We start from the raw sequence: 26,957 nt of genomic DNA on the forward strand, positions 1-26,957 counted from the left end.
AGGAAATCCTCAATAATTCAGCAGAGGAAAGTTTTTTTTTTTTTTTTAAGATTTAAAGAAAAATGCGTTCTGTGCTTCTTTTCTTCCTGCTAATGTAAGGTTGATCTCAAATAAAAAGCTATGATTTCTTTGTAGGAAGGGGGCTTCCCAAGTGGTGCCAATGGTAAAGAATCCACCTACCACCTAGGAGACACAAGAAATGCTGGTTCAATCCCTGGGTTGGGAAGATCCCCTGGAGAAGGGCATAGCAACCCATTCCAGTATTCTAGCAAAATCCATTCTTATTTTTCAAAAAAAGAATACTTTTAAAAATCTTCTGGATGACACAGATTTGCTTTTCTGTCCATCCATTACAGGAAATCATTATTAAATGATCTTTACTTACAGAATTCGTATTACATAAGGAGTTACAGCATTTCTTTCAACAGACTGCCCCTATGGATTCCCACAAACACAAATACAGGTTTCACTGAACCTTGGCCATCCCCCTAAAGTCTTGGTGCGGCCACAATTCCCTTACATGCCTGGATGCCTGACAGCCTAGGTAACTGTTCAGATATATATGATAAAAAAAGGCAGAGGGTATTTTTATCCATACCCATTCTCCTATGGTACTGAACTATAGAAGGAAATTGATAAGTATATTTTAAAATGAAATCCTATTGATTTGAAGCAGAAATTAGGCATCTTATTTTATAATAATAGTGACAAAATCAGAAGCATCAATTTACCTTTGAACATGATTTCTCTTCTGTCAAAATCCTGTGTCCAGTTGGATATCTGGGAAGTTGCTCTGTTCATGCTCAGCCTCTTGCGTCATGTCCAATTCTTTGTGACTCCATGGACTGTAGCCCGCCAGGCGCCTCTGTCCATGGGATTCTCCAGGCAAGAATACTGGAGTGGGTTGCCGTGCCCTCCTCCAGGAATCTTCCTGACCTAGGGATTAAACCCGTGTCTCCTGTGTCTCCTGCATTGCAGGCAGATTCTTGACCACAGAGCCACTGGGAAGTCCAGGATGTTGCGACAGTTCCTCCCAAAGTGAGCACACTAAAAATGATGACAAAGCACGTGAGGCCCACCTCCCAGGTACCCAGTTGCACCGTATTGTCACATTGAGAGACACAGGCACCCAAACTGGGATTTGAGTCTTATTCGCTTCCCTGATAGCTCAGCTGGTAAAGAATCCGCCTGCAATGCAGGAGACCCTGGTTCAGTTCCTGGGTTGGGAAGATCCCCTGGAGAAGGGATAGGCTACCCACTCCAGTATTCTTCGGCTTCCCTGTGGCTCAGCTGGTCAAGAATCCGTCTGCAATGCAGGACCTGGGTTCAATCCCTGGGTTGGGAAGATCCCCTGGAGAAGGGAAAGGTTACCCACTCCAGTATTCTGGCCTGGAGAATTCCATGGATTGTATAGTCCATGGGGTCACAAAGAGTTCGGCACAACTGAGCGACTTTCACTTTCCCCTCTCAAATATTCCTAAGAACCTAACAAGGAGTTAGGATTCCAGTAACATGTGTTGAATGCAATTGTTCTCACTCGCTCCAGAGAGAGACCCCAGACTCTCCCCTGAGCCAGCCCCTCCTCTGTGCCATCCAGGTGCTGTTCTTGCCCTTCCCGTCTCCCCCTTCTCAGGGCTGAAAGCCCAAGAGCTCTTGGCTTGCTACTCTGCCTCCTGCAGCTGTGTCCTGAGAAGGGCAGCTCTTCAGTTTGTGCTGAAAGCTTTCCTCCATGCCCACATGATTGTTCTCCCTCCCTGTAGCATAAGGGACGTAGAAGCCCAAGTGGGCAAAGGTGGTCCACGGAGGCTGTGGCTCCATCTCAGAACCAAATGTGATGACTGCTGAGTGGCCCACCACAGGTATTCCTGTCACACACCCCATGCCAAGAGTTTTTTCTGTAAATCGTCACTTAAACTGAGTTACTCCAAGGAATGTATCCAGCTAAGAGCTCTTGAAATTGCTTTTTTGGTCATTATAACTGCTTCAAGAAATTTTGGAAGCTACTGATACCATTTTCTAGATTAAATATACAAACTGCTCCCAACAAGCCTTGCAAAGTCCCCTGCAAATATATATCTTACAGTCAGGACTTTTTGCAGTGAAGACATTACTTTGTCACTTTTCCAGGACCCATCGGACATATAAACAGAATAGGTAGTCACTTCTTTGGATGTGATTTGAGAGACAGGAGGAGGACTCTCTTGAAGAAATGAATTCTCCTCTAAACCTACTTGGTTGAAATCTTCCTGTTCAAGAAAATAGACCTGATTGTTTTGCATTAAGATTTTCTTTATATAAGCATATTCAGATAAAATGCAGATGTCTCAGAGAAACAAGACATTTAGCTATCATGAGCCATTAACACTTGACAATGAATGAGACTATCAGATTATTTTCAAAGAGTAGGTTATGGGGCACCGACTAGGGAGATTTTGACAAGGAGTAGTTATGGGGAAATCTGGATAATTACAAGAAGGCAAGTCTAGAGTGAGGCATTAGAAGTCTTCAGATACTGGGCTCCAGAGAGGACAACCCTGAGAATGTGGGTGGGCCCCATGGATAAAATGTGCTTCCACTTTCATGTCTATACATACCACACATTCTAGATTTCCCCCCTGCCTGAATTATAAAAAATACCTTACCTAAGATTGAATCACACTATAGAAATGAAAATAATCTGCAAGAGCTTGATAGATGTTTAACAGATGTTGGTGGAAGTTGAATTCCATTCACCTACTTATCAAGGTATCTCTCTTTCTTTGTCCCAGCAAAACCACTGGTTTCTTTAAAAACAAAAAACTGAATGAATCAAGAATGAGGTCATTAAAAATAGATTTTTTTAGTGAAAATTAAAACAGAAAGGAGGTGTGAGGGTTCTTGCCAGTGAAATCAATTTGCACTTTGTCAGGAAAGAATCAAAGAAATGTGGGCTGAGAAGGGTGTGCCTTTCAGAAAGGGGGCAGAAAAAAAGGTAACCAGGAATGGAATCTCGTCCTTCCCAGAAGCACTAGATTCCCACGAGATCATATCTGCAACCTGATCAGCTCAAGGCACTGATGTATCAGAGTTTCCTTGATTTAATAAGGCTAACATTGCCATTAAACATCTGTATTACATTTTAGAAAATGAAACTTACACCGTAGAAATTAAAGTAAGCAAAATCAAATTTTTATGTAAAAAAATCTATCTGTACTGAAAAGGAGTCTACAGATAAACTGATGATGGCAAATGTTTATAAAGCACCTTTGAGATGCGATAACTACTCTGGGCCAAGAATAGAAGTGCTGAATGACCACTTCATTTATAAAGGAGCCTAGAAGACAGCTGCAAGTGTTCATAAAAGAAGTCAGGTTCCAACAAGCCCTCACCCACCTTAAAGAAATCGAACAATGGAGCTATTGTGTTTGCCACTCAAGACTCTTCAACAGGATGCTATCTTCATAGAGTAACACGTATTTTTTTTTAAGGTAAATAAACAGTTCCATTCAGCTGTCTGGATCCCCTAATCTACTTAAGATGTTTGAGTGAGATATTTAAGTATTGAGATTTCTTTTTTTTCCTAATAAATGTTAGCTTTCTTAGCTCCTGGCTAGAGAAAACACCCATGCTAAGCAATAATAAAAGCATCGTCATGTCCATTCACATAAACCACACACACGATCCATGTAGCAAATGCAGTTGATCAATCCTCATTATTAGCAGAATTTGTATTTGTAAATTAGCCTACTCACTAAGATTCATTTATAATTCCAAAATCAATATTCACAGCACTTTCACAGTCATTTGTGAATGTGCAGAAAGTGGCAAAAAATGTGAGTCCTCCAATGTGCATTTCCCCAGCTGAGGTAAATAGGGTAGCAATCCACTTCCTTATTTCAGTTCTCAGGCTGTAGACAAGTGCGCTGTGCACAGTCTATTTAGTGCCACACTTTTCCCATTTTTGTGCTTTTTCGGAGGAGGTGATCTCACTGTTGAAAACGCCCCCGAGCGTACTGCTGAAGTGCTGTTTATGCTACAACCACAAGAAGGCTGTATTGTACCTTATGAAGGAAATATGTGTGTGTTAGATCAGCTCTGTTCAGGAGGCATGAACCACGGTGCTGTTGGCTGTAGATCTGGTGTTAAATAAATCAACAGCATAGATCAAATATGGTGTCTTTAAACAGAAACATAGAAAAAGCAAAGTTATGTAGTGATTAACAAAATGTTGTGACCAGAGGCTTGCAAGAAACTAACCCTGTGTTTCTCCTAGAAATGATGGTTTGGTTGGTGATTGTTAATTTGGTATTTGCAGCAACTTTATAGAATGTAACTACTACAAGTGATGAAAATTGACTGTAATATGCTCTGGGTTTTTAAGTGAGAAAACTAAGACCCAAAGGGACTAATTTACCTCAACGTCTCCCATCCTATTGGAAAAAGAGTAAAGACTAAAACCGAGGTGTTTTTCTCTCAAGTCCAGTGGCTGTCTGCCTTATGCCTCCTTTCTCCAATTATACCTTGGTTATGAACAAAGAAAAGGGATCTCATTTCTTCATTACACGAGATGCATAGACTTACTTAGCATTTTCATATCTAGAGGACTTTCATTCAAAGTGTCTTTTTAAAAAGAATAGGTATATGTATATGTATAACTGGACCACTTTGCTATATACCTGAAAGTAACACAACATTGCAAATCAACTAAACTCCATCATAAAATAAATGCTTTTAAAAAACTAAAGCAAACAAAAAATCCCCCCAAGGTGCGTCTTTTCAAGTGTGAAATCAGGCTTACACTGAGACTTTAAGCTGAAAGAACAAAAAAGAAAAAGAAACCCTATGTGACAATTCAATTTAGATTGTATAACTTTAATGGTTGGGCTATGATGACTCTTGAATACAAGATATAGGAAAGGAGAGAGATAAGACTTATTGATTAGGTACCAGACAAATGTAGCCTAGTTCCAAATTTTATCTTATATGAAATTAGTATGAATTTCCATAAACTGACCTTTTAGAAAAGATAGTGGTTTCTAAGAAAATTGATCTCACATGTGCACCCCAATGTTCATCGCAGCACTGTTTATAATAGCCAGGACATGGAAGCAACCTAGATGCCCATCAGCAGATGAATGGATAAGGAAGCTGTGGTACATATACACCATGGAATATTACTCAGCCATTAAAAAGAATTCATTTGAATCAGTTCTAATGAGATGGATGAAACTGGAGCCCATTATACAGAGTGAAGTAAGCCAGAAAGATAAAGAACATTACAGCATACTAACACATACATATGGAATTTAGAAAGATGGTAATGATAACCCTATATGCAAAACAGAAAAAGAGACACAGATGTACAGAACAGACTTTCGGACTCTGTGGGAGTAGGCGAGGGTGGGATGTTTTGAGAGAACAGCATCGAAACATGTATATCATCTAGGGTGAAACAGATCACCAGCCCAGGTTGGATGCATGAGACAAGTGCTCGGGCCTGGTGCACTGTGAAGACTCAGAGGGATTGGGTAGAGAGGGAGGTGGGAGGGGGGATCGGGATGGGGAATACATGTAAATCCATGGCTGATTCATATCAATGTATGACAAAACCCACTGAAATGTTGTGAAGTAATTAGCCTCCAACTAATAAAAATAAATGAAAAAAAAAAAAGAAAATTGATCTCATAATTTTTTAAAGAACGATACTTATCAAGTGTGGGTCAATATCCAAGGTGTAAAGGTATAGATTCAAAACTTATCTGTCCCATTCCTACTATATAGCTAAAATTAAAAACAAAACCTGATAATATCATGTAACAGCAAGTATGTGGAGTAACTGAAAACTTCATACTTTTTGATAAAGAGTACTATAGCCACTTTAAAAACAGTTTGGCATTTTTAAGGTGAATGCTGGGAGGGATTGGGGGCAGGAGGAGAAGGGGACACCAGAGGATGAGATGGCTGGATGGCATCACCAACTCGCTGGGCATGAGTTTGAGTAAACTCCGGGAGTTGGTGATGGACAGGGAGGCCTGGCATGCTGCGATTCATGGGGTCACAAAGAGTCAGACACGACTGAGCGACTGAACTAAACTGAACTGACTGATATACTTAATATTTGACAAAGCAATCCCACTCAACAGGAATGAAAATGTATGTTCACACAAAGCCCCTGTAAATATGGTAGTTTTATTCATAACTGTCCCAAACTAAAAACAACCCAAATGTCCATCAACTGGTAAGTGAGTCAACAAATTGTGGTCCAGCCATATAAGAGAATACTATTCTACTAATAAAAAGAATAAACCACTAATACCAGCAGCAACATGGATACATCATAAAGCATTATGAAAAATGCCAGACCAAAAAAAGCCACATAATATATGCTTCTGTTATAGGACGTGTGGAAAGGGTGAAAATATAGCAATCAGATCAGTGGTTACCAGCCACTGGGGGTTAGGGGGAGGAAGCACAGAATTTTCTGGGGTGATAGAAATATTTTATATCTTTATTAAAACTGACAAAATATTTCTAGGATTGGGTGAAACAATGGGTAGACAAACAGGAGACAGAAATGACATCTTTTTATGGTGTGTTTAAGGGTTTCCCAGGTGGCTCAGTGATAATGCATACACCTGCCGATGTAGGAGATGCAGGTTCTATCCCTGCATTGGGAATATCCCCTGGAGTTGGGAATTTCCCTGGAGTAGGAAATGGCTACCTACTCAAGTATTCTTGCCTGGGAAACCCCAAGGACAGAGGGGTCTGGCAGGCTACAGTCCACCGGGTCACAGTCAGACATGACTTAGCAACTAAACACCAACACCATTGTGTTTAAAATTTAGAAAGGTAAAAAAAGTCATTTGCTGCTTTTCTCTAAATTAAGCTATAACTACAGAAAACTACACACGCAACACAATGCTAAAATTAGCAACATTTAACTTTAGGGTGCCGAGTGGAATAACAGGTATCCCGAGAGAGGGGTACTCTGGAACGTCAAACCTGTCCTAAATGTGGTTTGAGACCCAATCTATGTGAGACACGACAGGCATTTTGTCTGCAGTCTGGACAAAAAATTTCTCCTGTTTCATAAGTTAGTCATTTTTAATGTATTGATCTAAAGATTATTTAATAACCATGCATATTAATAACAGTATAGGAAGTTTCCTAAAGAACATTGGTGCCATTACATTGCCTAAGGAAAAAGAGAAATAAGGATATTTAGAAAGTCAAAAATGTTTACATTTGAATGTAGATAAAGGCCTTTCATCATTGGAAGTTACTTCCTTACTTTATTAAACTGAAATAAAACAAAACTTTTGCAAACAAGATAAAATTGAACCTAGAATCAATACGTTCCCACTTGTAATGAATAAGTCTGAGAAGCAAACTCACTTAAGGAGGGAGCCCCACAGCTTCCTTGGAGGAGAGGGGCTGGTGAAGATGAAAGGGTCCCACACTTTACAGACAAACTGGGACAAGGATTCTGAAGTGGTTATAGCAACTCACAGTCATGATATTTTTAGTAGACACTGCCTGTTTGGATGATAATTTCAGATCTAATTCAGTTTTTTGCCTTCTCTTGACTTTCTTCTTTGTCCACAGGATCCTCCACAGACAGAACTTGCTTCAAAAATCTGAATACTTTTCTTGCTTAATTAGATGTGTTAATCGAGAGTGGATAAAGGAGTGATAGGAAATGAGCTGTTTTTACTGCTTAAACAGCCCTTCCTAGGCAGCTATCATGAATGCTCTGGGAGGGTCAAGTCCATGGTGCCGTGAATCTGCAGGAAAGCAGGAGATCACATGGGGCCTTGTGATTCCCTGAATGACGATACTTATTAGAAGAAGACTCTGAATCTAGAAAGGAGGTTGGTCTGGGATGAGGGGATGAGCCTGTCCCCTGTGACCCGTATCATCCAAGTAACCCAAGTAACCCAGATATTACCAAGGAATTAGCCAACTGGATGGAAACTGCCTAGGCAATTTTGTGTTTTTGTTACATGCTTTGCTAATAAGGTCTTAGTAACTGGCAATAAGTGCCAGCAATTTTCCTTTGTAATCATTTTATAAACAATGGTATTTTTCAAGGGAGCAAATGCATTCACCTTAAAGTCCTAACAGCAGCCATTAATGAAGTACACTGTAGGTGAAATATAGTTAGAACATCTTGAATATTCTGGGATTGTCCTAGTTCGTGACTATACCATCTGCTTCTTCAAAAATATCTTTATATTTACCATGCATTCTGGTGTGGGGTTAGAAAATTTGTTCCCCCTCCACAGATAACCCATGTAAAGAAATTCCCCACATGAAGTATTTTTTTAAAAATTAACACTTTTGGAAATGCCATAAAAAAATTTTCAAATGGCAGAGAAGAGCCTGTTCAAAGTCTCTCTAATTCTTCCAAGCAAAATGAATCCCCTTTCCCGCTATGCCCCAATGCAGTGGTATTCATTCCTCTGTTACAGCCTTTATTACATTGTATTATCCTGTTTAATTCATCTGTTTCTTTTGCTAACATATAAATTCAACAACTATAACCATTTTTCTCTTTATATCTTTATTCCACCTATTATACATTAGGTGTTTATAAAATGATTTTTTTCCTGTATGAGTTATGAAATTTCACAAAGGCCTAATCTGAAGATATAATTACATCAAGAATGCCACAGTGTAAACTTCAGCATGAAATCAAAGGTAAGGAAATGAGAGCCTGGCCTGATCCAGGTTTGTCCCAGGAGGCCCATTTGCTCCTTGGGGGAATTTGGGGATATATTGGGTTGGCCCAATGGAAAAACCCAAACGAACTTTTGGGCCAACCTAATAGGTTAATACAGAGTGGATCTTGGATCTGGTTCTCCTTAAGCTGTCTTGGGTACAGGTTGACTCTCCTAAATGATAGCAGGACCAATACAGACCCACCCTTGGCCTGAGGCCAGTCCTGAAATCAGTCCTCTGGAATGAATGACAAGGCTATCCATCAAGGCCTTAGAAAATGTAGTCCTTAAGCCATGCTAAACGACCAAACATTTTCTGTGATTACTTTAAAAGGTTATTTGTTCACATATTTTTCCAATTACTCTTTGATCAGCAGTTATGCACAGCTTTTTGTGGTCCTGGAAAGGTAATTGACCCAAAAATTCTCTTTCATAATTTATTTCCACTTATCTATAGGCAAGACTATCATTTCCAAGTCATATGCCAATAAAGACTGTATTTCTCATTCTATTTTTAACTCTACTTAAATAGTATAATGAAAAAGGCAGCAAATACACTCGCTTTATTAATTACCTACTGTTGCATAATAAATTAATCCGAAGTGCTGTGGCTTAAACAACAATAGCATTTGGAAGGAACTTGGGAACAGCTGGGCTAGGTTGTTACAACCCAGAACCTCTGATGAGGTTGCAGTCATGATATCGGCTAGGGCTGCGAGTTCTATCCCTTGGTCAGGAAGATCCCCAGTATTCTTGCCTGGAGCATCCCACGGTCTGAGGAGCCTGGCTGGCTACAGTACACAGGGTCACACAGAGTTGGACACGACTTAGCACACACATGCAGTCATCTGAAGGCTTGACGGAGGTTGGAGGATGCACTTCCAAGTTGGCTCACTCATATGGCTAGCAGGTTTGTGCTGGCTATGGGCAGGGTTCCCCAGTCCCTCACCATGTGGGCCTTTTCAGAGGACTGCTCAAGTGTTCTCATGACATGGTTCCTGGCTTTCTCCAGATTTGGTATGAAAGACCTAGCCTCAGAAGTCACACATGCTCACTTCACTTCTGTACTCTATGGATACACAGGCCAGCAAGGATTCTGTGTGTGAGGGGATTCTGTAAGAGGCAAATACAGAAGGTAAAGGTCATCTTGGATCCTATACTTCTTTGTTCATATTTTTTTGTACCATATAAACCAGTCCATCCTACAGGAAATCAACCCTGAATGTTCATTGGAAGGACTGATGCTGAAGCTGAAGCTCCAATACTTTGGTCAACTGATGCAAAGAGCTGACTCATTGGAAATGACGCTGATGCTGGGGAAGATTGAGGGCAAGAGGAGAAGGAAATGATAGAGGATGAGATGGTTGGATGGCATCACTGACTCAATGGACATGAGTTTGAGCAAGCTCTGGGAGATGGTGGAGGACAGGGAAGCCTGGCATGCTGCACTTCATGGGGTGGCAAAGAGTCAGACATGACCTAGCAACTGAACAACAACATATCAAAATCAATTACATAAAATAAATTGTATGTTAACATCTTTAGTTATGAAATTTGAGATTTTTCATGGACCATCTCAAAGACCCTTTTGCATGTTTTATCAATATAGTGGTGATCCTTCCAGCCACTCACTTGATGCACCCTAAATCTAACTCAGTGAAAGGCATCTGTCTAGACAGATGGTTCTGAACTTTCATGGATTCTTAGACTTTTTTTGGAATCTCAATATTTAAAAACTAATACCTCTCCTCCCAAAATGTCCAAATCCACAAGTGTGCTACTGTATGTACAACTTGAAGACTTTTAAGGACTCCTGGAGCTAAGAAAAAGAACTCTAACTTGCAAGCTATGTACACAATGTTTTCAGCTGGCTGCCAAATATAAATGTCACAGCTCATGCTCAACAAAAGGCCGATGCCCAATACTGACTGAAAGGCTGGCAACTTAACAGTTTATGTAAGTCAGAATAACAGAGGACTTTTATGTGAAGTATCAAATTCACCTTTAGTTTCACGATTGTCTTTTTCTTAATTGACCTGGTGAAGTAAACTGTTCATATTTTATAGTGGGCTTTTTGAGTTTGGGTTACACTTAACAGACGCTTCAGCCTAATATGAGGCATTAACTTTAACATACATTTACACAAACAGAATGACTCTCACTAATATCTCATAATGTCACCCAAACTTTCCAGTCCCAGATTTAAACATTACTCACCACTAAACAAGCTTAATTAACAGTGAATGCTGCTCATGTTCCAGCTAGCTATGCAAGGAATGGTTTCCAAGCATAAAGACAAACAGAATCTCATCACAATAACTAGAGCTCTCACTGTCTCAAGCTAAACACTTTGTACAGTCACGTATCATATGGGGACAGTTGGGTTAGGTAGTTATAACTCAGAATCTCTTATATGCGGAACAAATAAAAAGCACAGGTTTTTCAAATTTATAGAATTATAGGAAGTTAGCCAATTTCCTCTCAACCGCTTTCTTTGGATTAGTACCCCAGTGCTTGGTACTAGTTATATAAACCAATCAGTATTATTTCTCCCTACACAGTTAATCTCATTGGAATCAACAGGGATAGGATTTAACATACAGATCAGCAGATTACTAAATTGGAATTTGGGATGACTATGTGAGGGTGGAGGGAACAAGGGGTGGGGATGGGGAGGTAGAACTCTGCATACTTAACAGATTCACTGAGCTGGTGGTTTGTAAACTGTGGCCCCAGGAACAATAGCACCGAAATCGCTTGGGAGCTTGTGAGAAGTGCAAGTTCTCTGGACCCACCCGACCTCAGGTCTAGAATTAGAAACTCAGGACAGGCCCAGCATGCTGAGCTTTAGCAAGATGATTCTGATGCTTGCTCAAACTTAAGGACCACTTACTCAGTGATTCCTAGCTCCTCAGTATAGTTTGAGAATGATCATCTCCAGGTTTGCCTAACAGTTCTAACTCAATCAAACCAAACTTAGAGGCTTCTTTTCCTATTCCCATCTAATCATCTTCCACAAGCAGGCCTTGTGGATGGATGTAGGATGCAAGTACCATAAGGAAGAAGGATAGGTGGGAGAGAGACTTTAGATGAAAGCAGATAAACGGTGGTACCTGTTTCTCCCTTCTTTAAAGCAACAGACATTCTCACAAAATAAGCAAGTCCCAGACTTCCCTAGTGGTCTAGAGATGAAGACTCCATCTGCCAATGCAGGGGACACGGACTTAGTCCCCGGTCTGGGAATATCCCACAAGCCGCGGAGCGACTAAGCCTGTGCCCTAGGGCTGTTGCTTTAGAGCCCGGAAGCCACAACCATTGAGCCTCCGCACCTCGAGGCTGCGCCCTGCAACCGGGGAAGCCCGTGCACCACAGCTAGAGAAAGCCCAGGTGCAGCAGTGAAGGCCCAACACAGACAAAAATGACAAAATAAAAAACGTTTAATTAAAGAAATAATAACAAAGTCCCTAGAAAGAGACATCCCTAAAAGGATCTTGACTCCACTCAATGCTTATCCCTGAATTCCATTGAAATTATTTGATAACATAACTTACAGGAAGTTTACTTAGTGTTAATAGCTGTGGTTCCTCTGTGGCCTGTGAACCTCTGGCCATGAAAAGGAATGTTTGAAATGGATGTTTCTGGGATACCACAAAAACCTTACAGATGACATGTGAGCCATGGGTTATGATGACTCTGGAAAACACTATGGTAAATACTTGTTGTCTTAATTTTCTCACATAAGTGAAAACAGATGCTTGGATTGAATGGATGATTAAGGGCAAGTGTTATATAATGCAATTCACCTGACAAATTTAGGGTCTCCTAAAACTAAATGGTCTTCTTTGTAAAGAGCTAAGAAAGGCACCTGAAAGTATTTGAGAAAGCGCTGACACATTGGTGAAAAATTTTGAAAGTGGGATCTCTTGCCAAGAGTATGTGGAGAAAGAATTTTGACTAGAGTATGAAATACTGTTACTTTTTAAAGTGATCCAAGGATATTTTTATTAGTTATTCTGGTGATTCAGTTGTAAAATCAGTATTTTAAATTCGAGTTACTGTTCCCCAAACAGGATAGTAAAAACAGTGAAATGCTGTTTGTAAAGAGTTTTGCAGCAAGGTTGTTCGGCGTAAGAGCAAAACCATAAACCACACATACCAATATGTCAATCAATCAAGAAAATCAATGGTGGATCACACCAAACTTAATCCATTCTAGGACTTTCATCCTATTTCATATTTATTTTTGATTTGTATTACATGGAGAACAGGCACAACAGTGAAGTATGGCATGTACATGTGTAAGCACCGACATCTAATTTTATATTGTGGATCATTATTACTGTGGATCATGACCAAAAAAGTCTAAAAGCCAAGAAAATATATAGTTTCTATGGCAGAGATAGTGGAAGGTCTTCTAAGCACAAGGAGGGGAACATTGAAGAAGACACGAAAGCAGAAAATAGGAGGGCTATAAAGAGTGAGATGAAAATTTGGAAGTCATCCGTTAAGTACAGCAAAGAAAAGTAGGAACAGAGAAATAGAGATCAAAGAGGGAGACTGGTATGTTGAAATGATATGAAATGCCACAACTGTAGTCCAGTTGTCAATTAGAGGATCCTATTTCATGGGAACAGTTGACAGAGAAACTCAGTTTCACGGCAATACTGGTTACCAGTCAAATGAAGACAAAGATGGCATCTGAACTGAAGATCCAACTCAACCCCCTGGAAAAGGCAAAGTTCTCTGCAAAGTTCTTGAAAATATCAGACACCAACAGCTATCCTGGAACAAAAATCCAGGAACAAATAAAAAAGTTACCTTACAAAATAACACTATGATATCTGGCATTTATCAATCCTATGTTATTACCACACATAAAGGGACATACTAACTTATACCATAATGAAAACCATTTAAGGGCTTCCCTGGTGGCTGGGTGGTAAAGAATCTTCCAGCCAGTGCGGGAGACATGAGTTCAATCCCTGGGCTGGGAATATTTCACATGCTGCAGAGCAATGAAGCCCATGTGCCACAACTATTGAGACTGTGTTCTAGAACCCAAGAGCCACAACTACTGAAGCCTGCATGCCCTAGAGTCCATGCTCAGCAATAAGATAAGCCAACCCAATGAGAAGCCTGGTCATTGCAACTGGAGAGTAGCCCTTGCTTGCTGCAACTAGAGAAAAGCCCGCGCAGCAACAAAGACCCAGAACAGTCAATAAATAAATGAAACCACTTAAGAATGAACTATAGTGTTAATATGGGCTTCCCAGGAGGTGCTAGTGGTAAAGAACCCTGGGTTCAATCCCTGGGTCAGGAAGATCCCCTGCAGAAGGCCATGGCAACCCACTGCAGTGTTCTTGCCTGGAGAATCTCATGGACAGAGGATCCTGGCGGGCTACAGTCCATGGGGTCACAAAGAGTTGAATATGATTGAAGTGACTTAGCACACACACACAAGGTGTTAAGACACGATATGGTTTGTCCAGTCTGGCATGCACAGAGGTTATGAAATTAATGTAAATTTCTGATTTTTGCAAGTTTGCTGATGCCAAGATAAGTGAGCAGGAAACCATGATATTTGCAATCAAGTGGAACGTTTAGTGTGACACAGAACCACCCATTCCTGCCTTGAAAAAAAAAATACAAAGTGTGCACTGTCTTCCAAAGGGACAATTCCTGCTGAATTCCAACAGAAGAGTCAGCTGTGAGGTAAGGACTAGGGCCAAAGCGGCCAGTGGCGGAAGGTGGGGGTGGAAGCCAGGAGAATGTTCTGAGGATTCTTCTGGTGTTGAGAGAAGGGGAAAAGAGGAAAGGAGGAAATTCCAAAGGGAACAGAGGGAGAAGGAGGCAGAACGGAAAGGAAGATTAGAAACAAAAAGAGGGAGGGGAGGAAAAAAAAGAGAGTCTCTTGAGGGGCCTGATCAGTCACCACATCAGACCAACTCATACCTAAAAATCAACCAAACAGAGCAGGGAAAGTCAAATTACCCAGAACCACATCCCAGGCATACATGGAGGGAAAAACGACCAGAGACCATGATCCATGCTCCCAAATCTTTCCCAATAAAAGGTAAATTTCTGGGCAAAAGCTTCTACCCGACTGTGGGAGAGCTGAACAAGAGAACTGGAGCTGCTGATGGTAAGAATTGTATTTTAAAAATCCTCAGCACCACGACTCCGGTCCGCAGGCCCTGTGTCACTGTGAGGCTGATACCTGACATGCTGACACATGATACTCTGACCTCCAGCAGCAAAGCCTTCTTTCGGCTCAGCCCACTTGCAGGAAATGTCCCGGAGAAAAGAGCATCGAGATCTTTCTCTGGCTGCCAGGGCAGGTGAAGAGTTTCCAAAATGGTGGCTGGCCATCCACGTTCCCTCTTACTTAAGAAAATTACTACCGAAGATCTAGAAAAAAATGGCACTGATGAACCTAATTTGCAGGGCAGGAATAGCAGTGCAGATGTAGAGAACAGACTGTGGACTCGGGGAGAGGGAGAGGCTGGGATGAATTGAGAAAGTAGCATTGATACATACACCCTACCCAGTGTAAAATAGCTAGCTAGCAGGAAACTCCTATACTCACAGGGAACTCAGCTCAGGGCTCTGTGACCACCGAGAGGAGTGGGATGGGGTGGTGGGAGGGGTCTCAGGAGGGAGGGGATATATATATACATTGGGCTGATTCACAGTCTTGTACTGCAAAAACTAGGACAATACTGTAAAGCAATTATATTCCAATAAAAAAATAAATATTCCAAAAAACCCATTAAAGTCACCCTAGTATTATTTAGTAGTGGACGCTAAAAAGAGAACTGTTATTCTTATTATTCCCTTTTTTCAGGGAAGCAGCTCTGAAGTTCAGAAAGGTCAGGTCACTCACCAGGCCCACAGTGACTCCCGGATTTTGCCCACTAGACCCTATCACTATTTCCCAATATGAATCCTCCCAGTTCGTAATGAAACTACAGTTCAGGGTAAACCTCAAAGGCAGAACATGGCCAGCGTTGCTTTCCTCCTAATTCTAGTAAGAGTAAGCGTAATTAGAAAATCACTCTGTGATAGCAGGATCATTGGGGTGTTTGAAGAGGATGAGCCAAGAGAGGAAGGGAGGGGCCATTCTTCAGATCATCTGATACCTGATCCCAAATTCACTGGCTCAAGATGCTTTAACTCCATCTGGGAAAGTGAAAGGAGAAGGAAACTCTGCCCTGAATCCCTTGCCGGCGTATCTGTAACAGGACTGGATTCCAGAGCTCTCTGCCAGCACGACTTTGGCAGGCACCCCAATCCCCTCCTTCAGTGACAGAATCTGCCGCTCTCGGAGAATAAAGGCCTGTTAGGGCTTGCACACCCACACACGTGTGCACAGCGGACTCTCAGCAGGACCCTTGGAAAACCAGAACATTTTCTTATCCGCTAATAGATTGGAAAAAAAATCAAAGGATGTCATTTAAGGAGGAAGGGAATCTGAAATTTCACTTTGGCATCTTGTCGGAAGCAATGTACCCCCTGCTTCCTGCTAGCAGGGGTTCATTCTCCACTCAGAGAGATCTCTCATTTTATTAGAGACACAGAGTAACACACTTGTGTTTCAGATTATAAGTCATCCTAAGTGCTCATAAATTATCCTTAACAAAAATAGCAGGAAGAAGATGAGCTGGAATGTATATGAAAGGTGGAAGCTTCAGCGGCTCAGTCGTGTCTGACGCCATGGACCACAGCCGTCCAGGCTCCTACCGAAGCGAGTAAATATTCCCTTCTCCAGAGGATCGTCCCATCCCAGAGCTCAAACCCGGGTCTCCTGCATTTCAGGTAGATTCTTTACTGTCTGAGCCACAGGGAACCTCATGGTTACATGCAAAGTTCAAGGAACAATATCCAAAGGCAATCCACATAACCTGGACCTTTTGCATAGAGGAAGTTTACTGAATGTTTTCTTAACTCATGGTTTGCTTTAACTGGAATCATAGGGTACTTTGTCCTCCTTCATATATTATATGAATTCATTTTTTCTTCTTTATATGCCTATATATCACTTAAAGCAAGTACATGGCAACACAGTGGGATAGCTTAACTTCTGCAAGTTTGACTGTTATGTAAGAATAAAGAATTAAGACACTAACAGTTTCACATAAAAGAAAGTTACCTTTGTGTGGCCAACTTATATTACTTTCAATTAGAATTAATTTCAATATCCTGAAGGCAGGAATGTCTAAATCATTCTTATAATCCTAATATAATAATTACTTTGTTTCCTTTTTAAAATGTTATTTTCTAAATATTCACTTGTATATTTAAATATGCTCCTCCCCCTATTCCTACTGGTAACCTCTAGTCTGTTCTCTGTGTTTATAAGTCTGCTTCTTTTTTGTGATATTCACTAGTTTGTTGTATTTTTTTAGATTCTACACATAAGTGATATTATCTAGTGTTTGTCTTTGTCTGACTTATTTCCCTTAGTATAATGTCCTCTAAGTTGGTCCATGTTGTTGCAGATGGCAAAATTTCATCCTGTTTATGGCTGAGTGGTATTCCACTGTGTGTATATGCCAATAATCCTAAAATGATGTTTTTTTTAATTAACTGAGCGACAGAATAAATAAATGTAAGTCCAGTCCTGAAAAATGTAATCAACCATAGCTTCTCAGATCTAGCCCCTGAGATTTTGTAAAAGTAGACGTTTGAACTTATGATCTAACACCAAAAACAAATGTTGACCTTAATCTTAAACATTTTCTTATTTGGCCTGAAAAGGAAGTTTTAAAATTTTTCCAAATAATACTTCAAAATCCAGGAACAAAGTAGCACAAGATAAAAATTGCCTTTAAGTTGGAGTTACAAGTTTAATAACAAAGTAATTCACTTATAACTTTTAAATATTATCCTGCACTTATCCAGAAAGATTTATCACTCACACATACAGATTTTCAAAACCTGTAGACAGTGGTCCTCAACTCTGGCTACGTTAAAATCACCTGAGGAATTTTTTTCTCTCTCTCCCATCCCAATTAAATCATAATTGAGTAGGGGAGCAGAATAATACTGATATTTTTGAAAACCTTCAGCTATTCTAATATGCAAGTTTACAACTGCTGAGGATAGATTTATCATATTTATACTAATAGCTAAATAGATTTTAAAAGAAAATATTGAGTTTCTGTATCATAGGTGAAGCTTAAATTAGACCTCATTTTTCCCTTCAGTTACCTCTAATCTGACAAAAAGATGCTTGGAGTAGGTGATTTGGTCTGATTTTCTAGTGTATGGGCTTTAGATGTATAGTCCTTGACTGGAGAACAATAAGAAACTTCTGTGAAGGCATCACATCTCCCACCTCCTTTTCAGAATTCTTCAAGGAGGGACATGAGCTAATTTCATAGCTTATTATATGGAGGAGGGCTAAAAATCTCAGGCTAGCTTTAAGGCTCCCAAATGTCTATCCAAATCACTGAGAATGTAAGTCAGGCTTTTGTTAGATCAGGGAAAGTACAATACAGCATCAAAATCTCACTGTGGAAGTTCTTGGTGGGGAACATAAGCCAAAATTATAAGCGGTGGAGTAAGTCCTGACTCAGTCTTGCTATCCACAGAACTTTTACAAAGTAGTCTGAGACCTTGAAGTTTATCTGTCTTATCATGTACCTCCCAGGACTTTGGGACCATATCAACACAAGAAGAGACTGTGGACTATGGAAAATACTTGACAGGGTATTCTAGTATTAACATTCTACACAGTTCTGGGTGCCATGCTAAGAATATATTTTGTGCATAAGCTACATTTTGTGTTTTGTTTGCTGGCGCATATGGAAGAATTGTTTTATTCATACCATAAAGGATCTGAAAGAAGCTCTTTTAGTTGATCCAGTTGTCTCCATCTCATCCACTGCCAGGGTATACGTTCATCCTCCAAACAAAAGTTTCATTCGACCTTCCTTTTACTAGAAAAACCACTCAGTGATGTTTCAGAAATACATTTTATGGAGACTGTATCAACTTCCTAAGTGTTAATTGCTGAATATCTGTACGCTTTGTCAAAGAACATTTTCATTTTGTCTTATGTTTTCTGTTTTTAACAGATGATGGCATCTGAGGCTTATAAGGAAAGCAAAGCTTCTATTTGGGGGACATTTACTTTGCATACTGGTTTCATGGGACTGGCCACACTTGAGGAATCTAGGCATTTGACTGGTCTCTTGTACATAGAAAACATGGTCCACACTGGGTGCTGAATAGTTACCTTGAGTCTTTGACTAGTAAGATATTTATCTCAGTGCTCAGAGGTTCCCTACAACTCCAAGCAGGGAGGCAGACAAATTGGCAGTTTGCCTGCTGGGCCTTTGCCACTAAAGGCTGAACTCTGTGAAAAGTAGATGGGGTGTTAATGCTCAAACCAGTGTTATTTTCTGCAGTTAGATTTCCTGTATTCATTGGCTTCCCTGGTAGCTCAGCTGGTAAAGAACCTGCCTGCAATGCAGAAGACCCTGGTTCTATCCCTGGGTTGGGAAGATCCCCTGGAGGAGGGCATGGCAACCCACTCCAGTGTTCTTGCCTCGAGAATCCCCATTGGCAGAGGAGCCTGGTGGGCTATAGTCCATGGGGTTGCAAAGAGTCAGACACAACTGAGCCACTAAGAAGAGCATACTCACTGTTCCACTGTATCATTTACTAGCTGTGTGACTTCAGGCAGTCATTGGCTATTTTGTGATGGGTAGACTCTAAGATAACCCCCAGTAATTCCCATCTCCTGCTACTGTGTAATCATCTTGTGTGACAGCACCAGGAAGCTGCCTCTATCCAATAGAATATAGCAAAGGTGATGGGCTGCTACCTCAATGATTAAGCTGCGTAGGATTGTAACCTACAGCCTGCCTGCAGACACATCTGGGATTGTACACCTTGATGAAGCAACAGCCATCACAGAGAAGCCCACGTGGCAAAGGTAAGAGGTAACCTGTGACCAACAGCCAGCATGGAAATGAAGTCCTCAAACCAGTGATCCTCAGGGAGCTGAATTCTACCAATTGCCACAAGAAATTGAAAGTTGATCCTTTCGCAGTTGAGCCTTTAGATGAGACCTGAGCTTGGCTGACACCTCTGTTGCAGTCCTGTGAAAGACTTTGAAGGGAGGACCCAGCTAAGCCAGACTCAGACTCCTAACCCACAGAGACTGTGAAACAAAAAAATGTGTGATGGGGGCTTCCCTGGTGGTTCAGTGGTAAAGAATCAGCCTGCCAATGCAGGAGACACGGCTTCGATCCCGGGTCCGGGAAGATCCCTTATGTGGCTGAGCGACTAAGCCTGGGCTCTGAAGCTTGGGAGCCCCAGTTACTGAGCCCACATGCAGCAGCTACTGAGGCCCGAGTGCCCTAGGGCCCCTCCTCTGTAACAAGAGGAGCCGTTGCAATGAGAATCCCACGCACTGCAACTTGAGAGGAAGCCTTGCTCCCCACACCTAGAGAAAAGCCCATGAAGCAGTGAAGACCCAGCACAGTCATAATAAATTAAAAAATTAAAATTGTTTTAAATGTCTGATGTTTTAAGCTGCTAAGTTTGCAGTAATTTATTGTGCAATAATCAATAACTAACATTCTCTTTAGGTTTAGTTCCTAATCTGTGAAATGGGGATAATATATTTCATAGGTGTGAGGATAAAATGAGATTGTGTATATAAACACTTAGTATTAAATAGCATGCCTGATACATAGTAACATGGTTGTTATTATATTCTTTAAATGGGATTCTAATAGAATATGTATTTAAATCAATTTTTTTATTTTAACATGCTCATTCTTTGGCTGATACTTTTTTTTTACTATTCTAGTAATGTCTCATTAGATTATCCTGTTAATTTTTAAATTTTACATGTATTTTTATATCACTTTTATTAAGTTCATCTGTTTGCTTTCAATATTCTCCCTTTCTTTTATACTTGCTTTTATAAATCACAATCAGCAAATCAGGCAAAAGGGAAGTCTTTCTGAGGATGGCAATACAGAAGAGTTCATCACATATCTTAATGGCCCTCCCTTCATTAGACACCTCACTTTTGTCTTAGCTCACATTAACCTTTAAAAGCGTTTAACTGTCTTTTCTATAATACAGTTATTAATGAATTTGTCTATTCTCAAGTGCTACCCTGTACCTCATTAACTTTTGAGAGACAGAGAGAGACTAAAATTCCTTAATAGTTAGTATTTTATAGCCTGATATAGCAGTCTATAAAACTAAACTAGTGAATGTGTAATTAGCAGCATGCATAGCATGTGTGCTCAGTCGTGTCCGACTCTTTGGGACCCCATGGACTGTAGCCTGCCAGGATCCTCTGTCCATGGGATTCTCCAGCAAGAATACAGGAGTGGGTTGCCATTTCCTCCTCCAGGGGATCTTCCCAACCCAGGGATTGAACCCACATCTTTTGCATTGGCAGGCAGATTCTATACCACTGCATCACCTGGGAAGCCCTGAAGCAGAGAGAAACCTTATTTTTAGGCATTGGATTCTCAACGTGATACTCTTACCATCAAATAAAAATTATACTTGATCAATTTTTACATTCCAAATACAAGTTTCTTTTATCACAGGGGCTGGATCTCAATCCATTTTACCTAGTAGGCAGTGTTTGAACAGACAAACAAATCAATACAATGCCCCAAAATTTCAGAGTTGTAGAAGATGCTAAAATAATTCCCCTGTGGTTTTCAATTTTGTTTTCTTCTAGCAGTAGAACTATATTTTTCCAATGTACTCTTTAATAGAGTCTCACCAATACATAAATGTATACTGCTCTGATAAAAGCAGAATCCATCCACCGGAATTCCTTGTCTGCTCACATTATTCTCCTCCCAAATTCCCAGTTCTAAGATGGAAAAGACCCTCCCTGAGTCCTTGCAAGTATCAAGGACCCTCTGCAGAAATGGACTGAGTCATGGGAGTGACACATTCTTGTTTTGTCACAGTGAGGTTGGGAGGGCTCCTTAGTGAGTGAGAGCTGTTACCTCAAGAGAGTTGTTGGGAAAATTCAGAGTAAGACATAAGACCCTCTTCTCCAAAGACAACCTGCTGCTTCTGCTTGTAATCGATCTTGGGGAGTTAAGACAGACAGAGAGAAGGAAAACACAGTCGTGTGCTAAGTCAACTCAGCCTTGGCTTCCCCTCTGAGTATTAATCCCTGCTGAGTCGTGGCCCCTGGGGGTGGCCTAGGCTCTGGCCACGTAACTACCCCTCCCTACACTCCTCCTTGCCCCAACATATGTTATCGCCCAGCCTTCTACTTGGGTGCCTTATCCTCTCAGAATGTTTGGCCCTCCAGTCTGGACTGGGTCCTTCCTGGCTGTTCTCAAGTTTCTTTGGGCTTCAGCCATATCAGAGGACGCTCTCTCTGTAGCACAGTTATTCTTTTACATCCCTGTCTTCTCCATCAACTGATCAGGAAGGCAGGTATCAAGCCCTGTCTTCCCACCTCAATGCTTTGCCTATACATGGAATATAGTCTGTTACTTGAACAAATGGACACATCTTTATGCAGAACAGGGAGCTGATGTTACATAGAAATTAAAGACACAGTCTGCCACTTGCTTGCCGAGTGACTTTGGGCAAACACTCTGAGGCAAAATTTCATGCCCTGTAAACTGAGAGTAATAAAATACCTGCTACATAGGGAAACATCAAGCTTTTAGTTAGTTTTCCACATTAAAAAAACTTAGCCGTAAATTACCACAAACAATATGAGCTCAAACAATGTTATCTATAATAACAGAGATGAGTTGTTGATAGCTGTGAGAGTTATTGTGATCATCATCTGCCCTGATTTTTTTCACCTTGGAGTCAGAGATTTCTACCTTGTCAGGGAAGAACCCAAGACCAAGGGCTGTCTCTTTCTTTCCTTTGCATGAGCCAAGAGTCACACCCAAGTCATGGCCTCACACCCTTGGACCATCTGATCACATGTGTGTATCTGAAATGTTCCTCTCTGGTTTTCCTCACACCTATGTCAGGAGGACTGATCAAGTTACCTAGAAATAGTAGCCTTTGCCTTCCAACTGATCGAAATCTTCCAAACACAGGAGTTTCTGCAAAGAGGTATGTCAAGCCTCACATGTCCCATTATAAGCTTTTCTTGGCTCCTGTCACTGCATATTGTTCTCTGCAGTTTTGATTTTTGCCTGTATGCCAGGGGAAAAGAAAAGCTCTATGGTGCCAAGAATAAAGAATCCTAGAGGTATCTGCAACACAAGGGCTTTCAAGGGTGTCAAACAATGTGGGAATTCTTCTTCAGGGCCTGGGTGTTATGGTCTAAACCTCCTCCTGAAAAACAAGTTCAGGAGGGTCTTTCCCGGAGGTCATGTGAGGCTTCCGCAGTCCCCACAGAAAAGTTGATCCTAAGTGAAGGTGCAGCTTTCCATAGAGAAAGGCAATGTTTGAACTTGACAATCAAACATTGGGTTGAGGAAGTCCAGGCTGAAAAACAGTAGAATCCTTCTCTCATTGCCCTGCAGAGCAACACAACCCCCTTGCCCCACCTTTCGCCAAGAACATTTGCTACCCTTCCAGATGTGTGTCACTTTGGACACAGATCACATATTATTTGGTGTGCATATTTTTTTCAGTATTGATCTACTTTTATGCAACCCAAGAGACAATTTTTTGAATACCTGTTATATGTCAGACCCTTTACTGAAAGTTTTGCAACTCTTAGCTCATTGATTCCTAAAATACTGTAAGATAGTTATCATTAATCCCATTTTACAGATGATAAGACCTGCTTAGCAAAGGTTAATAAATGATTTGCCAAAGAACATAGTCATCAAGGGGTAGAGAGGAGAAGAGGTCTGCTAATAATGTATGTATGTATGTATGCTCAGCTGTGTCCGACTTTTTGCAACCCCATGGGCTGTAGCCTGCCAGGCTCCTCTGCCCATTGAATTTTCCAGGAAAGAATACTGGAGTGGGTTGCCATTTTCCTACTCCATTAATAATAGTCTCCAACTTTATTCTAAGTTTTCAAAAAGTAAGAAACATTCTTCCAGTCTCTTATTTTCTATAACAAAGTATGTGGTTATGTATGCAAATAAGCATAAGACATGTAACAAGTGATCTCTTATTTAAAACATAATTTCTTTTTCCTATAAATAGCCAGCTATATTTATCAACTACATGCCCCCCACACACACACCCAGCAGACATGTTCTACACACGAAGATTAAGATAATGTTTAAAATCTTTGTAAGAAACCCTCTTACTCAAGGGAAGGACAGCATTCACATTTACATTGCAGACTATAGCTCCTAAAATCTGGATCGAAACAGGGCCAAACACAGATTTTCAGTCAGGAAGCTGGGATCCAGTTCTGTTCCTGCTATCGGTGTGGGAATACTACTAAATCTCCCTGCCTTTGGGGATCTTCATTTATAAAATGGTTATACTGGTCAGTGGTTCCCAATTATTGGCCCATGATGAAGCTTTCATCAGTCTGCACTGAAATGAAAAAATAAAAACAATGGGTTTATTTGTATAAAATCAGTTGTTTTATAAATCTGTTAAAAATGGCTAGGTTTCAAGTATGTCCTCTACAATAAAACCCTGATATTTAAAATATATATTTATTTTTACAGGTCTGAATCCAAAGATCTGGGAACCCTAGCCTAGGTGATCACTATCATCTTTTCTAGGTTCAAAATTCTATCCTCTTCATAAATGACAAATGATATTTAATTAACTTTAAAATAGGAAGGCAAAAAGAAAAGAAAAAAAAACCTTATCTTTTTTCTTATTTAGTTCTGTTCTTCCTCAAATGTGAAAGTTAAGCCCCTGGCAAGATATTATAACTATTCCACTAGAAAAAAGATTCTTAGTTAAATGAGTTTGGGAAACAATCAGTTGAAAAAGTGGGACAGTTTTCTTCACTGAGAACTTTTAGAACCTGTCAGGTTCTAAAATCTGCTGTGACTCTTCCAGAACAGAAAAGCATGAATGGTCCCCAAGTTACTGATGGGGAGCAGATGCCTGCCCCAAACCCCTTCTGAGGACAATATTCCTATTCCAGGAATGCAGTTTGACAGAGGTGACTTCCTCTAAAAGAAAGACCCTCAGCAGCTTCGGTGATAAAGACAAAATATAGCGTTAGTGACAAGGAGACTTGCCATTTACTTTATATTAATTTGATAGTTTTTTCAAATTACTGAGTCTATCATTTTTTTTTTAAATTATGAAAGAAACCTGGATGAAAATACTTCAGATTAAAGTACAATGGACAAGACATTTATTTTGTGGCTATTTTTAACAATTTTCTTTTTACCATAACAAATAAAGGAAGATTGTGTCAAGAGATTTGTATCTAGTGATTGCAACATGATAATTAAAACATTTGGAATTTGCAAAAGTCTGCAGTCACAAAATCATGGTTATCACCCGTACACAGTAAATACAAGGTAAAATAAAACCATCTGTAAGTATTAAGCCTGAGAAAATCTCCAGACTTTTCTCAGATGGTGAATCCTTGTTAACTATCTTAGCAGTAGGAATAATTAATTCTGAATGCTTGAGGCTCCTGATTGACTTATTTAAACACTTTTCACAATGATCGAGAAACAAAACACTTGATAGAAGAAAAACATCTAATAGTGTATATTTCATCTTAATTCTTTTATTTATTTATTTATTTTTGCAGAATTATCTTAGAGTTAAGAAGGTTTACTCAGCCTTTTTTATTTGCTTTTTACATCATCATGTGAAATATCAACGAGCCAAACCCTTCAGCCGTCACACTCTGGATTCAAGTTTCACTTAGCACACTGGAGAGAATGATTTTCACTTTGGGACAAGATGATCTTGGAGCAAACCAGCCGGAGGGAGGACCTAGCAGGATCTTTGGATATTCTGACCTGAACAACCTTTCTTTCCAACTCTGAGCACAGCAGGGTTTTGACAAGCCTGTGGCTGCATTGTCTCTGATATTTTCCATCATAACTGTATGATAAATTCCAGCCTGTTTTTCCTAATCCTGCTGACTACAGCAGTCTGCAACCATAAAAAGTTTTCACAGACTTGGAGTTGGCTTAGAGAAGCGCCTCGGCAAAGGAACAAAAAAAAAAAAAAAGAGCAACATTTATGTTCAAAGACAGGAGAGAGGCAACCTTTGCTTTTGGTGGTGATGGGCTCAAGAGGTGGTTTTTAGGGTCTATTTAGGACATTTTCCTTTTCTTCTGATGACATTTGTAAATAGAATACCAACACTAAAATGAGAACAATTGAGCCAGGGAAAGGGGGGATGTCGTGTCCAACAGATCAAACCCTATTCCAAACTCCACCAGAGAAAGTGTCTACACCATAGCTCATGACCATTCTTCATTGGTGTGCCCTGCCTAGAACCCTTCAGCCTCCAAGCTAACAGGTATGTGTGAGGTTTACACAAAATGATTCTAGGTTTCCAACTAGCTTCTTTCAAACATTCAGCTAGCACTGGTTTAGTCTCTGAGGGATAAAAACATCAAACGAGTCTTTTCAACAGACTACGATACCCATCTATATAATACAATTCAATATACAAGTGCTGTAATTGGAAACTACACCATTCAAGCTACCGTGAACACGGCCAAACCCAGAAAGAAGTTGGTTTGCATTTTTTGCAATAAAGAGATGCAACTGAAAAGTACATAGCAGAAAAGGGGGGAAAGAAAAGCAAAAGTTTAAGCTACTTCTTTATACATTTGAATTGTGACTCTCCGAGAAGAACTCAAATCCCCCTGTCTGGCAAAGCAGATCACATTTAATCTCAACATTTAAAAGCTAGTATCTCAAACATCATTTTGAAAACACAAAACATCAGAGCTACTTGCCTTTTGGCAATTTCTGTGCATTTCCCAGGGCTAGTGCAATACTTCCACAGAGAAGTAGACACCCCAAGCTGGAGGGCATGTTGCATTTGCCACCTCACACGGGTAGTGATTCTGGTGGGGGTCCCGCAACCCTGGAGCTGCATTTAAGTGGACTGTCTCCTGGTGACAGAGGCGGGCGGCTGCACTTAGCTGTGCCGTGGGCTTACTCACAGGGGGTGGAGACAAAATGACATCACACCCTTTCCCACACACACACCAAAAAAAAAGAGAGAGAGAGAAAAAGGCATAACAGCAAAAAACCTATCATCCCATTTCCTGCTAGGTTGTAACTGTCTGTCTCTTCTCTTCCCTCTATGACATAAAACTTGGAATAATGGTCAATACATATTTGTGAAAGAAAAAATATTTGGGGAATTTTGAA

General features: G+C 40.4%; 1 protein-coding gene across 9 annotated transcripts in view; it reads right to left on the bottom strand.

Annotated features, from left to right (window-relative positions):
* Positions 1 to 26,730, bottom strand: part of LOC122428730 (ABI family member 3 binding protein) — a 281,331-nt gene extending 254,601 nt beyond the window's left edge. For all 9 annotated transcript variants that reach the window (XM_043448807.1, XM_043448809.1, XM_043448805.1 and 6 more), the window contains exon 1: positions 26,537 to 26,730. In XM_043448807.1, the coding sequence (XP_043304742.1) occupies positions 26,537 to 26,615 (79 nt within the window). In that variant the 5' untranslated portion in view covers positions 26,616 to 26,730. The remainder of the gene's footprint in view (positions 1 to 26,536) is intronic.
* Between the last annotated feature and the right edge of the window lie 227 nt (positions 26,731 to 26,957).

Source organism: Cervus canadensis, chromosome 27 (genome assembly GCF_019320065.1).
Source record: "Cervus canadensis isolate Bull #8, Minnesota chromosome 27, ASM1932006v1, whole genome shotgun sequence".
NCBI lineage: Eukaryota > Metazoa > Chordata > Mammalia > Artiodactyla > Cervidae > Cervus > Cervus canadensis.